Below are 15,402 nucleotides of genomic sequence, written 5' to 3' on the forward strand. Positions count from 1 at the left end.
TTTTAGCTGCTTAGAAGTTCGATAGAGGTGGGGTTCCTTCCTTTTGTACTTCTTATACTATATTCTCAACATTATTTAATCTAAGTTTAAGAGTGAGTTTGAGATTATTTTTTTATTATAGTTTAATTGGTTGAGAGATATTAGCAACTTCTCTTTAAAGTATTAAGAAAAAGTGGGTTTGAGATTAATTTTGATAGTAGTGTTTTTAGGTGGAGCATTTTTTTTTAATGCTTTTAGGAGAAGCTCAATGAAAGTGTTTATTCTAGTAGGCACTTCAAGCGTTCTAAAATACTCTGACGTATTTTTTTTTTCAAAATAAATTTAAAACTTCTAGACTATAGCTACATGGTATGAGTTTTTTTTTTTTTTTTTTAATAATAATTATTGTTCTCAATATTTTTAGAGAGAATAATTATCTTAATCATTAATTAGACTATATATACACACACATATAGGCAACTAAGAAACCCTAATCTAGGAAATATAAAATTACGATAAAGAACAACTAATCATAATTACAATATAAATACATATTATAACACTCCCCCACAAGTTGGAGCAAATATGTCAATTATGCCTAGCTTGTTGCATTAATAGCTTATTCTTGCTCTGTTTACTGATATCTCCTAATTGTTCTCCAATCTTCACATATCTTGTAGATATCAACCCTTCTTGAATTTTCTTGCGAATAAAATGACAATCCACTTCAATATGTTTAGTTTGTTGATGTCACTGGTAAATAGTTCAACTTTCCAACTAATCTTCTATATCTCTTAGGATCTTTAAACACTTCTTCTTCCTTAACAAATTGTAAATTTGGTATCATCGGAGTACTACATGATTTGATTCCTAGTTTACCTATCTCAGACAACAAATCAAGTACGTACTTTCGCTGGGACATGTAAATTTCTTTCTTGCTTCTCATTACTTTAATACCCAAAAAATACTTCAGTGGCCCCAAACTTTAGTATGAAATTGATCCTAGAGAAAAGTCTTGAGAGAGGATATACCTGATACATCATTTCTAGTGATAACGATATCATCAACATATACAACAAGCAAAGTAATACCATTTTCAGATTGTCAATAGAATATAGAATGATCGAACATACTTTTCTTCATACCAAAATGATGAAAAGTAAAAAGAGAAGGAAGAAGAAAATCACACATAGGTATACGTGGAAAACCCTAATACATGGAGAAAAAGTCACGATACAGAGTTTTTCTTATTATAATTTTGATACACAAGATACATAGAGACTACATGCTTAAATAGGAAAAAAAAAAGGAAAAAGAAAGAAACCCTAGGGTATAGTGAAAAGACAAAACTACGCCTAGGGCTAACACCCTAATTTCACCACCCCCCTTAAGTTGGGGCGTAGATATCAATGAGACCCAACTTACTAATACATAAGTCGAAAAATGTATGGGAAGCCCTTTCGTGAGAACATCTACAATCTGCTGACTGGAAGGAATATAGGGAACACATATGTTGCCAATGTCAAGTCGTTCCTTGATGAAATGTCTATCAATCTCCACATGTTTTGTTTTGTCATGTTGTACGAGGTTATTTGTGATACTTATTGCGGCTTTGTTATCATAGTAGAGTTTCATAGGACCATCATGACCTTGACCGAGATCACTTAGGACCTTTTCCAGCCAAATTTCCTCACATATCCCAAGACTCGTGGCCTTGTATTCAACTTCGATACTACTTCTGGCAATAACCCCTTGTTTCTTACTCCTCCACGTCATCAGGTTACCCCACACGAAGGTATAGTATCCCGATGTCGACTTCTGTCTACTACCGAGCCTGCCCAGTCGACATTTGTGTATGCCTCGATGCATCATTTGTCGGACTTCCTAAACATCAACCCTCTGCTCGGAGAGGTTTTCAAATACCTTAGAATGCGCTCTACTGCTCTCATATGTTCTTCATAAGGAGACTGCATGAATTGACTAACTACACTGACTGAATATGCAATATCTGGTCTGGTATGGGAGAGATAGATTAACTTCCCAACAAGTTGCTGATATCTCTTCTTGTCAACAGGAGCACTGTTACTCAAGTTACTGAGTCTAGCATTAGCTTCCATAGAAGTATCTACTGGTTTATAGCTCGTCATACCTATCTCCTTAAGTAAATCCAGAGTGTATTTTCGCTGAAACACCGAAATACCTTCTTTCGATCTAGACACTTCCATTCCGAGAAAGTATACCAACCTCTCGAGATATTTGATTTCAAATTCCTCGGCCATTTTTCTCTTCAATCTGTCAATTTCTAGAGCATCATCACCGGAAATAACAATGTCATCTACATACACAATCAAAACTGCAATTTTTTCGGATACTGATTTCTTTGTAAAGAGGGTATGATCTAAGTGTCCCTGATTGTACCCTTGTGACTTCACAAAAGTAGTGAACCTGCCAAATCAGGCTCTCGGAGACTGTTTCAACCCATACAAGGACTTCCGCAGTTTACATACCCAGTGATTGAACTGTTTCTCGAACCTTGGAGGTGGACTCATGTACACTTCTTCTTCTAATTCCCCATTAAGGAAGGAATTCTTCACGTCAAACTGGTGGAGAGGTCAATCTTTATTAACCGCAACTAAGAGAAGAACCTGAACTGTGTTTAATTTTGCTACTAGAGAAAAAGTCTCGGAATAATCTATTCTGAAGGTCTGAGTGAAGCCCCTTGCAACTAACCAGGCCTTGTATCTGTCAATTGTTCCATCATGTTTATATTTAATGGTAAACACCCACTTGCACCCAATTGCTTTGTGTCCCTTAGGAAGAATGACCTAGTCCCACGTGTTATTTTTCTCAAGTGCCCCCATTTCTTCCATGACTGCAGCTCTCCATTCGGGAATCTCCATTACTACATTTGCTTGGTATTGTAATTGTGCCTAGGCTTGTAGTGAGGGCTTTAAATACAGGAGACAAGTTGTTATAAGACAAGTAACTCTGCAGAGGATACTTCGTGCATGATCTTGTACCCTTCCTTAAGGTAATAGGAAGATCAAGAGAGGCATTATGATCTTTCTTCTCCTTTTTTCCCCTACTGAATTTAGCATTCTGTTCATATGTCTTATCTTCTAAGGGATCTTCTCCAAGGTCAACAACATTCTCTGTTGGGACCGGTTCTTCACAGTTACCACCACTTGTATCAATTACATTCTCGGTACAGTCCTTAGTACTGTCACTATCTTTCCTGTCTTTACTTACGTCACTTTCAACACAAGCATCATTGTTAGCATTAATGTTACCATTATCAGGTATATGAGTACTCGTATCTGGAACTGATACCCGTTCTGACTCATGGACAGGAGTTAGAAAAGTAACATGCGGCGGTATTTCCTTTCTGAGATTCCTCCTATAGTACATGATCCATGGGATTTGTTCGGTGGGCAGAATGGGTTCGTTGACACTTATTTTAGGATTCAGTTCAGGTAAGATTGACAGACTCGGACCCCGGTGAGTCTCTTCACTTGTACTCTCCCCCTGAAGAGGACTAAGGGGAAAGAAGGGATGATCTTCGAAGAAGATCACATCCATGGAGACAAAATACTTTCGAGAAGAAGGATGGTAACATTTGTACCCACATTGATGCAATGGGTATCCCGCAAAGACACACTTTTGGGCCCGGGGGGTAAATTTGGTTCGATTAGGGCCATGAGTATGGACAAACACAACGCACCTAAACACCCGAAGCGGAACATCAGGGATGAGTCGGTTATCAGGATAAGACTCTCTGAAACAGTCTAAAGGGGTTTGGAATTTTAAGACCCAGGAAGGCATTCGGTTTAGCAAATGAGCTGCTGTTAGAACCACATCTCCTTACAAATAGGACGAAAGAGAAGTTGAAAACATAAGAGACTGAGAAACTTTGATCAGATGACTGTTTTTTCGCTCGACTATCCCATTTTTTTAGGAGTATGCGCACACAAACTCTGATGGACAATGCCTATAGAGACTAGGAATTCCCTAAGGGAGTTATTAAAAAATTTCCGACTATTTTTATTATGAAAGATAGCGATCTTTGCATTAAACTGGGTTTCTATAGAACTGTAGAACTGTTTAAAAACAGATGCGACTTCAGATTTGTTGGTAAGAAGGAAGACCCAAGTTAATCTAGTGTGTCCTCGATGAAGGTTACAAACCACCGTTTGCCCGTGGCAGTAGTAACAGGTGACAGACCCCACACATCAGAATTTAAATTAGAAAGATTAACATTGCGAAATATATGAGGAAACAAATATTTCATATAATGAAAACTAAGATGTCCAAGACGATAGTGCCATAACATATAATCAGTTTCAGAGGTAGAAAAACAAGAAAAAAGTAAACTAGTCCTATCATATATCCTAAAAGAAGCATCTTCAGTGAGGAAATAGAGCCCTCCATCATGTCGGACAATGTCAATTTTCGTCCCTGAGTTCAGGTCCTGAAAAACAATAGCATCAGGTGAGAAAGTAACTCGGCATCTCAGATCCCTTATAATTTTACTAACAGATAACAGATTATAAGATATTTTAGGCACACGCAACACATCCTGAATAATCAACCCCTTAAAGAGTGACAAGCTGCCTTTCACGGCTATAGGGGCGAAGGACCCATTAGTAATACTAACAAGACCAAAGGATTGAATTATACCTAATTGGGCAATCACACGTACACCTACTGTACTAGAGCTAGTCTGATTAGTTTCTTGGTTCTGAGGTTGAGGCCTAATTGGGCAATCACACTTACACCTACTGTACTAGAGCTAGTCTGATTAGTTTCTTGGTTCTGAGGTTGAGAACCTCCGGTTGTTGATTCACTAGCCAGTGCTCGTTCAGGCCCTGACTGATGTCTTTTACCATTCGGCGAACAGTCATGCAGCTTCCAGCATTGATCTTTAGTGTGCCAGGGCTTCTTACAATGTTCACATACCAGTGCTAGCTTACCGTTTTGCTTATCATTAGCAGAACTCGATGCTTTAAAATCAGCTGAATCAGTTGACGAGTCCAGTGGATTATTCATAGCACTCGACCTATCCTTCTCAAGGTGAACTTCAGAACAAACTTCCATCAGAGATGGTATCGGACGAGTTCCCAGTATCCGACTCCTTACCGCGTCAAACTTAGAATTCAATCCTACTAGAAAATCATAAATTTGATCGATCTCCTCAGACTGGTAATGTAAAACTCCCCCACATAGGCAATTCCAGACCATCTCTCGGTATAGATCCATTTCTTTCCAGATAAGAGGTAGCTTGTTGAAATACACTGTAACATCCATTATTCCCTGCTTGCATTCATGGACTTGTTTCCGTAAGGTGTAAATCCTGGAAACATTTTGCCGTTTGGAGTACAGTTTCTATATGGCCTCCCAAATATCCCAAGCAGAGGCTGCATACAGTATGGGTTTGCCAATTTGAGGCTCTATGCTCCCTACTAAAATAGATCGCAGTAAGGAGTCTTCTCCTTTCCATATACGTTCTTGAGGGTCATCTGGTCTCGGTTTCGGTATCTCTCATGTCAGATATCTGAATTTATGCCAACCCTCGAGGGCCATTTTTATGGATTGAGACCACGAAAAATAATTGTGACCATTTAATTTTTCCTCTACAATACAGTTAGCAATATTTCCTATTGCACTGGAAAATAAATTTGTTGTAGATAAAGCAAGGAAAGAGGTTACCGGGCTTCCTGAGTAAACTGGAAGGCTAGAGGGAATTTCTGACCACCCATTAGAGGTAGCCCTGAGCACCTCTCCGAGAGTAGCCATCTATTGTTGTACTGACTCATTCTTTTGTTTGATCTGGAGTTGAAGTTGACAAACTGTTCCTGAATATAATCAAAGTTTTATTGAGGATGATCCACCCATCTCCAATTTGTCACCACTGGTAGGTCTAAGACTGAATTCACCACTCGGCTGGTAGGAGGAAACTGTTGGAAACGAAACCTTTGCAGGCGCGGCTGGGAAGATAGGATGGCTCGGGTCTGGAGCAGTTCGACTGGATGGGATTGTAGGGCTGGAGCCAACTGCTCTGGCGGCTTGTGCGTGGACATCTGTGCCGGAGCCGAGCGGCAGCTAAGGTCGAATAGGTTGCTGCACTCGACTGGAATCAACCCAGAAAGCGTCTCTTGGTTGGGTTTCTTCGATCGGTTGGCCGCCGCTCGTGGGTTAATTGGCGCAAGTGGGTTGATCAGTGCAAACAGGATTGTAAGGTTGATGGTTGCTACTTGCAGAATGGTAGGTGCGAACCCATCTAATTTTCGGCCAGTTTCCAATCTATCCTGTCTGATGGTCGACCCAATCAGTCGGCTGGGTTGGTTGATTTTTTACCCAGTCGGCTACCTGTCCTCCGGGTTGGGCTGCTCTAATCGTTTGATGAAGGTGTGGTAACATGGTCTGGAAGTATTGTTCTATGGCTATTTGTACAACGGTTGCAATATCTGTGGCACCAAGCGGCACTTGTGATTCCCCTATTTGATTTTCCTCGATGGTGGCCAGGGTTTCATTTCCTTGCTCTGATACCATGATGAAAAGTAAAAAGAGAAGGAAGAAGAAAAGCATACACAGATATACGTGGAAAACTCTATTACAGACATAAAAAACCACGATACAGAGTTTTTCTTATTATAATTTTGATACATAAGATACATAGAGACTACATGCTTAAATAGAAAAAAAAAAAAAAAAAAAAAAGGAACCGTAGGGTATAGTGAAAAGACAAAACTACCCCTAGGGCTAACACCCTAATTTCAACACAAAACATTCAAGTGCTTGACTAAATTTACCAAATCATGCACGAGGACTTTGTTTTAGTCCATACAAAGATTTTCAAAGGTGACACACCTTATCACTCTCCCCCTGAGCAACAAACTTAGATGGTTGCTCCATATAGACTTCCTCTTGAAGATCACCATAAAGAAAAGCATTCTTAAGTCAAGTTGATGCAAAGGCCAATTGTGAGTAGCAGCCATCGATATAAATAGTCGAATGGAAGTTAATTTGGCAACAGGAGAAAATGTATAAGAATAATCAGTCTCATAGATTTGAGCATAACCTTTGACAATAAGAGGAGATTTCAATCGAGCCACTGTTCCATCAGGATTGACCTTTATAGCAAACAACCATTTACACCCAATAGCCTTCTTTCCAGCTGGACGCAAAATAAGATCCGAAGTACCATTATCATCCGAAGCAGTCATCTCCTCAATCATTGCACTACGCCACCTGGGATGAGATAAAATTTCATGAACAGAGTTAGGGATAGAGAGAATCAAGAGATGTAATAAAAAAAATAAATGGGAGAAGACAACTGGTTATACAAAACAAACAAAGAAATAAGGTAAGTACAAGTGCATTTACCTTTCTGAAGGGCAATGGGAAGATCATCACTTGGTCCTGGATCAGATGTCAAAGAAGCTAGTGGTGGAGGACATGGGTCTGAAGGTGACTGTAGAGGACGCCTAGAGTAGACTCGAGTAACCGAAGGGTCAGAAGGAAGAAACACAGAGGAAGATAGAGGAGAAGATGATGTAGAAGAGGTAATCTCATAGATAAAAAGATCATCATCATCTCTCTGACACGGTTTAGATGGTGATGAACTAAAGGGTATATCTTTGAAAAATGTAATATCAAGAGATATGAGATACCTGTTTGGAATAGGACAATAACAACGATAATCCTTTTGAACACGTGAATAGCCTAGGAAAATGCATTTCAAATATTTAAGATCTAATTTGGTATGATTTGGACGAATATCTCGAACAAAACAAACATAACCAAAGATCTTAAGGCAATAGGAAACAAAGATTTTGTAAGGAAAAGAGTACGATAAGAAATCTCTCCATTGAGGACAGAAGAAGACATTCTATTAATCAAGAAGCAAGCAGTGGACCCAACATTAGCCCAAAATTGTTTTGGAATATGCATTTGAAAGGATAAGGCGTGAGCTATTTCAAGGAGGTGTATGTTCTTTCTTTCAGCAACTCCATTTTGAGATGGAGTGTCTGCACAAGAGGATTGATGAATAATGCCATGACTACATAAGTAAGATGCAAGTATATGAGAGAAATATTCACCAACATTCACATTAAAATGATTTCGAATCTCAGCATGAAAAGCACAAAAATGAGACAATAACTCAGAACGATTTTTCACTAAATATAACCAAGTCACACAAGAATAATCAACAACAAAAGTACAAAGTAACGAAAACCTGTTTGGGACACGACTGGACAAGGACCCCAATATCATAATGGACTAACTCAAAAGGAGCATTGGCTCGTTTATGGACTCTAGGACTAGAACTAAGAAAATGAAATTTAGAAACCTGACACAAATCACAATTCAAAGACGACAAGGAACAAAACTCTGGATAAAGTTTCTTCAACACGAACAATATGGTGGATGACCCAAAGGACAATGAACTTCAAACGGGGATGTAACTCCAGAGCAAGCCACAACTTTCGGTATCTGATCGTAAAAAAGTGTAAAAGCTCCCCGACTCATGTCCTCTACCAATAATCTTCTCCGTCATACGATCCTGGAATAAGCAATAACCAGAAAAAAGTGAGACAAGACAATTAAGGTCACGAATAAGTTGGCTAATAGAAATTAAATTAAAAGATAACTGAGGAAAATGTAATATAGAGGACAAAGAAAGTGATGGAGTGAGAGAAATGGTGTCGGATCCAAGAATATAGAAGGTTGATCCATCTGCCAAAGTGACAGATGGAGATGAGACAGGGGACAAAGGCATAGAAAATAAGTTAGAATTACTTATCATATGAGCGGTGGCACCAAAGTCTATGACCCATTTGGTAGATGATATAAGAAGACATTTCGTATTACCTGTCTCGACAATGGTGGCAATAGGATTTGATGAAGAAGATTCCTGGAAGGATTCTTGGAATACTTGAAATTTAGCAAAGTCATCAGCAAAGATGGTAATAGATTTCTCAACCATATCATTGGTAGAAGCTATTTGAGCATGTTGAGATCATTAAGTCTTGTACAATAACTTTTAACAATCACGTTTCATATATCCTGGCTTACGAAAATAGTGATAGACGATCTCCTGATAATCTGATCTTCGATTATCATAACTAGGCTTCTAAAAATTGTTAGTTATCCCTAAAGTACCCCAAGAGTTATTATTATTCTTATTCATAAGAGCACTATTAGGTTGAGAAACAGGAAAATCGAATTGGGAACTCTCAATACGAAGAACACGGTTGAAGGCTTCCTCTATTGACGAAATTTCAGAATCAGAAAGAATCTGTGTTTTAGTCATTTCAAACTCAAGTAAAAATCCATTAAAAAATATCATAACAACCATCTTTTCTCGCTGAGCTTGTTGAACTTTGACATCGGGGCTAAACGACAATAGTAAAGCAAGTTCAGCAACTGTCTTTTTAAGTCTTGTAAAGTAACTTGTAACAGATTCTACTTTTTGTTCAGCTCGAAAAAATTGTATACAAACATCAAACATTCGATGAAGTCGGACATAGTAATATAGAAATTCTAAGAATTCTAAGAGTTCCTTCATAGAATCACGATGATCTACCAAACCAACAACCTCACTTTCAATAGAATTCTTAATCTGAAGATAAAGTCGAGCGTCATCGTGAAGTCAAGCCTTTTTCTTATCATCTTTTGGTGGCTCCTCAGTCACATGGTCATCCATATCTATACTAAACAAATAAAATTGAATCATCCGACGCCGATCATAATAGTTAGATCCATTTAACTTATGTTTAGTTATCTTCGATGCTAGAGGAATTACATTAGATACTACCATATGCTACTTCATCTATTATGGGTTAACAAACAGTTTGTAGATCTCACGAGTGGAAAGAGCAGAACAACTCCAAATTGAAACAAAAACAGCAACAAACCCTAATCACAAAAAGGGTATCTTTTCAAATAACTCACGGTCGAGTAGATTTCAATGGAACCAAATGCACAAAACAATCAGAAAAGTTGAACCAAGAAGAATCCAACAGACGTAACGCGGAACGGTGGGCCCACATGCTCCCAGGTGTCGATGTGTTGTGAAGGATGAACCTGTTTATGGCGGCGCATGAACCTCACGCGTGGCCTTTCCTGGCGACTGATGACTGCAAACTAGAGTGGACGATGACGACGCTTATGGGTGGTGTAGACAAACGACCACTCAAACTTGATGACTCAACTCAAACTCTAATCTTGTGAGAAGCGTAAACCCTAATGTAGACGTCAAACGAATATTTTAAACCCTAGATTGCTCTGATACCATGTTTTCAATACTTTTGGAGAGAATAGTTATCTTATTCATTAATTGGGCTGAAGATATATATATAAGCAACTAAAAAACCCTAATTTAGAGATATAAAATTACAATAAAGGACAACTCATTAGAATTACAATATAAATACATATTATAATTAACCAAAACACTTTTCATATTATCAAAAAAATCATTGCACATTTAACTTATTGATATTTGTGTTTTGAATATGACCAAAGTTCTATATTAGCTAGATAATAGAAAGGCTATTAATATAATAAGTTAGACATTGTCTAAAAAAAATGAAACAAATGCGAGAAATCTCTATTGACATGAGGCATTTTTGGTGAAACCAACAACAAAACAATGAGGATTATGTCCAAAATGGAATATCATATCATTGTGAATATCTGTTTCCTTTTAACAAGAGGTATTAGTGTTCGTAGATAGAGTTTGTCTAAATAAGTTTAACAAACTCTGTAGAGCTATATCAAGCTTGCAATTCATTCTTTAAAAAAAAAAAGAAAAAAAGAAAAAAAAAAGTGATCTAGGTAAGAGAAAAATCATAGAGGTGAACAAGGGACAAAGTGGACAAAGGACATGTTTTCACCATTTAACATGAAGTGTTGAGCATTTAGCTCTAAAATAGACCAATATAATATCATTGTGAAGATATATAAAGGATCTCTCTTATTCTTAATCAGAGAATCAACATTGTTTGAGCTTACAATAGAATCTTTCTGGTATTTTCCAAAATCAAATTTGATGTTAATAATTTAGGTTGTTGATCATTTGAATGAACTCTTGGAAGAAAAAAAAAAAGAAAAGAAAAAGGGAGGAGATTATGTTGAAGTTGAAGGTTAGAGGGCAATTGGATTCTTTCCTTAGTATGGAAGTTGGACAAATCTTTTATTACATTATATCTTTTGTTTGTGGCTTTGTACTGCTTTGCTTTGGTTCTAGGAATATCTTTTTCTTAATCATGGAAAAAGCTTGCAAAAGCATGGCCAAATGACCACACTCCCAATTTTCTTCTTTCCTTAAAAGTTAAAGTTGCCGATGGAGTTGTCACTTACAATTTAACTATAATATATTTTAGTTTCTAATATCAAGTTGAGACGTCGTAATTGAAATTGTTAAAATCATATAATCTTGATTCTTGAAGCATTCACAATTTCATTTCAATTCATCTTCATTAGATTTCTATTTCAATGCCAATTTAAGGGTGTGAACCTTTTCTTTTTTTTTTTAATTCGTTTGGAAATAAAGCACGCATATTTAGTTACATTTTCTCAAAATTGTTATTATTTGGTACTCTACGCATACACTTAAAATGATTATACATGACAAACACAATGAAATAATAATACCTTCAAATTTGCATGGTCGATCGGAGGGCGATGAGTACATATCAATTTGTGAGATTAATGTAACAGTTGTATTAAATTACATTCAAAATTCTATTAATGAGATTTTTAGTACAAATATGAACTTTCAATTTATGAAGAGTACATGTCAAGCATGCCGAGCTATTCTTTGCCGCTGAGCACATAACCTCATATTAAGTATAACAAACTTGCATTTAATAAAAGAAAAGATAAGAAGACACGCATGTTCAAAATTATTTATGAATTATACAAATATAAACTACGTAGCTACTGCTACAACTGCCACCACCGACGTGAATTTTATTTTTGGTAATTTCAAACTAAAAAATATGTTTTAGATGCACCACCAAACATCGTATCCTTCAAAATCCCCATGGACCAAACTAAAGCAGTCCCTTTCACTCTTTAAATCTTAACAAAAAATAATAAATAAATAAATAGAAATAATACCTCACTTCCTGTCGGTGGACTACTATTACAAACATTTCATTTAAAAAAAACATATTTTATTCATATATTTCATCAAATGTCTTCAATCAAAGAATATGGCTTGTAATTGAAAAGTAACCCCACGTGATTTTCGCTCAATTTTTTTTTTTTTTTTTTTTTTTTTTATCGACTCCAGATCTATGTACATATCGTGTTAGAGTGTTGCTTTTTAATTGGTCGGAGCTTTTAGTTACACATTAGGGTGAAAATTTGAGTGTTGTAATTATTGATGAAATTGATTGGTAATTTAACATAAATTCATTGTCGTTGAATTATGTAAATCATTGGCTTAATGTAGTGATACAAAAATTATGTAGGAGAAGAGAAATCAAAGAGAATAATTAATTACAGAACACAAAAGGACCCAACAAATGTAATAAAAAAAGATTTTCCCCTATCAAGTAATCCACAGAAAGAATTACAACAAATCATATAATACTCCGATCCAAAATGTTCATCATATCAAAGCAAACACACCCCAGTGCTCAATTTTCTAAAACAAATTTCATCAATCAATTCAATCAATAAAGCACCCCTCTTATGATATGGAGTACAATGGGGGAAAATTTTAACCAAAAATAAAAATAAAGAGATTAAATATAAATAAATGAAGCACGATCACATCTCTCTCTATCTCTCTCCTCTCTCTCTCTAAAAGATGAAGCTGACGGCGACGACAGCCCATCCTACAGCCAAACTTCCGGCCACCTTCTGCAGGTTCCTCAATGCTTCAGCTCCACTCTGCAACAAATTGAATAATTTAATTATGAATTGGATTAATTAATATTAATAATTAAAAATAATCATATGGTTTAAAAAAAGCTGAAGTCAATTAAATTTTTTAACGTGTTTCCCTCAGTGTGATCTGAGAAAACTGGACTGACATTTTTTAATGTCGAGGGCAGTGTGATCTGACATATCTGTTTCTTTTTTATTAACTTGGGTTAGTCTCTTAACTCAACCATGGTAATTATCTCAACTGGAAGCCACTAACGCGATGGATCCACGCGTGTCGGTGGCGCGTGGCATTAAGCTCATTCACTCTGCTATCAAGCAAGTGCAAATGCAGCCATGGCAAAACCCTAAGACCGCTAATCATACACTAATTCTATCAAAATTATAGCGATATCTTGGCTATGGATATGTATAATGACGGTTTGATGATGGAATGTTGCAGATCTTCAGCAGAATGATAATGCAGGTAAATGTTTAGACAGTAATGGAGGAGATTTGGATCGGAATTAAATTACCTTGTCCTCAAGTGAAGGGCTAGGTGAAGGACCTTCCTCGCTTCCTCCAGGGGCTTCAGAAGGAGGTGCAGGTGGACCGAGCAACGCCGGAGAAGGAGCTGGTGCTTTGTGCTTCTTCGATTTTTTCTTGCTAGGCGCCGGCGCCGGAACCTCAACGGGAGGCGATGCGACTGGAGCAGGAGGAGAACTTTCGGGAGCGGGAGGAGATTGCGTTGGAGTTGGCACTGGAGGAGAGCTCACTGGTACGGGGACTGGTGGAGAACTCACTGGAACTGGAACAGGTGGTGAGCTCGCTGGAACGGTGGCAGCTGGTGGAGAGCTAGGTGGAACGGAAGCAGCCGGTGGAGAGCTAGCAGGAACGGAGGCAGTCGGAGGAGTGCTGGCTGGTGGAGAGGCTACTGGAGCGACGGCAGGTGGCGCCGATGCAGGCGGCGTGGAGACCGGTGCTGGAGTGGCCGGCTTTTGAGGAGCGGCGGCGGGAGATGAGTTTGTCGGTGGAGATACAGGAGATGCGGCTGGAGGTGGATACTTGGCTACTGCAGGCGGGGTGGCGCCCGGAGTGGTAGTCGGAGCTGCAGCTGGAGACTGGCCACCGACACCAGCGACGACGGCGCAGATCAGAACGAGTGCGATTACAGATTGTCTCCCCATTTCTACCGTGGAGCGTGTGTAGAAGAAGATGAAGTGAATGTTTCGGAGGCCGAGGTGTAATAGTGTATATATACACCAGTAAATGACGCCCCAAAGAGTATTTCTTTTTTCTTTTAATTAAAAAAGAAAAGAAAAAAATAAAAATAAAAATAAAAGACAAAAGGGGCCCACTATTAATGGGCCTGTACTAGCCGTTGGGAGAGAGAAAAGGGCCCACGAACGGAATCAAACAAAAGAACGGTATAATATGGGAGATTTAAACAGACTGTCCAAAGCCCATGGGGTTTTTTTTTTCCTCTTAATTTATATAGAAGTGAGAATTTGTTCACTTCAACATTATTAATCTCTGGTTTTTTTGAGTGGATAAATACATATAAGTATTTAAGTAATTGAGTTTAATATTAAAATTATGCTACATTTAATCTAGTTGAGTTGTGTTTAAACGAGTGGAGTTAAATTTAAGTGGGAGAATTGAATTGGAATAAAGGAGGATTTAGGTGGAAAAGGGAGTAAGGTAAATGGGGGATTAATTACGCGCTTTAGGATTAAGGATCCAATAATTTGGGTTTTTTTTTTTTTTTTAAAAAAAAAGGAGATTTTGGTAGAATGAGGGGAAACTGGATACAGCTGGATGATTGAAAGTGGGGCCGGAGCCATTTTGGACAATCCAATAACAGTTGTCCACGTGAACTGTCGCGGCAATTATTGCGGGGAAATTTAGCAAGAGGACTTGGCAGTCGTTTGGATTTGTTTTGTTCCACTACCACCGCCTTAGAAAGGCGTGCCTTAACAATTATAACCCTTTCTAATTTTCTTCCCAAAAATCAATCTGAAACTAAAAGCTAACCAAAACTATATTTCTTTTCTTTTCTGTTGAATAATACTTCTGTTTAAAAAATATTTAATTAATAATACTTTTACTTTTACATCTAAAATTAATTATAGATTCCAAATTAATGGATGATGTTTTTTCTTAAGTTTTATGGATATTTATCCAAGATATTGGAGATATCAAATACCATCTTTATTATCAAGGTTGAACCTTATATTTTAGGAAGTTTGGATGCATTTTATTCCCGTTTACAATTTACTGTCATCAATTCACTAGCATAATAACTAAAATATGTGACAACTTCAGCTAACTCGATTCAATTTAAAATTTATTTGAAATAATTTGATGTATGACGTGATAAGAGAAATAGATCTAATCATAAATCAATTGATAGATATATCTGTTAACTTCTTTTTTTAGTACCCATACCTGTTAACAATTTAAAATTTATTTGAAATAATTTGATGTATGACGTGATAAGAGAAATAGATCTAATCATAAATCAATAGATAGATATATCCGTTA

At 37.4% G+C, this 15,402-nt stretch overlaps 1 protein-coding gene across 1 annotated transcript; it reads right to left on the reverse strand.

Moving 5' to 3' along the window:
* Window positions 1-12,518: 12,518 nt before the first annotated feature.
* Window positions 12,519-14,416, reverse strand: AGP18 (arabinogalactan protein 18). The gene is made up of 2 exons (XM_039027712.2): window positions 13,395-14,416; window positions 12,519-12,885 (listed from the first exon to the last, which is right to left on the reverse strand). The coding sequence occupies exons 1-2, from the start codon at window positions 14,043-14,045 to the stop codon at window positions 12,796-12,798; spliced, it is 741 nt and encodes a 246-aa protein (XP_038883640.2). The 5' UTR covers window positions 14,046-14,416; the 3' UTR covers window positions 12,519-12,795.
* Between the last annotated feature and the right edge of the window lie 986 nt (window positions 14,417-15,402).

This window comes from Benincasa hispida, chromosome 3 (genome assembly GCF_027475165.1).
Source record: "Benincasa hispida cultivar pf3 chromosome 3, pf3_genome.v1.1, whole genome shotgun sequence".
Lineage (NCBI taxonomy): Eukaryota > Viridiplantae > Streptophyta > Magnoliopsida > Cucurbitales > Cucurbitaceae > Benincasa > Benincasa hispida.

Bases quoted from the DNA above. Each gene is read 5' to 3' on its own strand.
- AGP18 (XM_039027712.2), bottom strand. From the start codon at position 14,045: ATGGGGAGACAATCTGTAATCGCACTCGTTCTGATCTGCGCCGTCGTC. The intron at 12,886-13,394 runs GTAATTTAATTC...AATTTGTTGCAG, and splicing joins GCCCTTCACTTGAGGACAAG to AGTGGAGCTGAAGCATTGAG.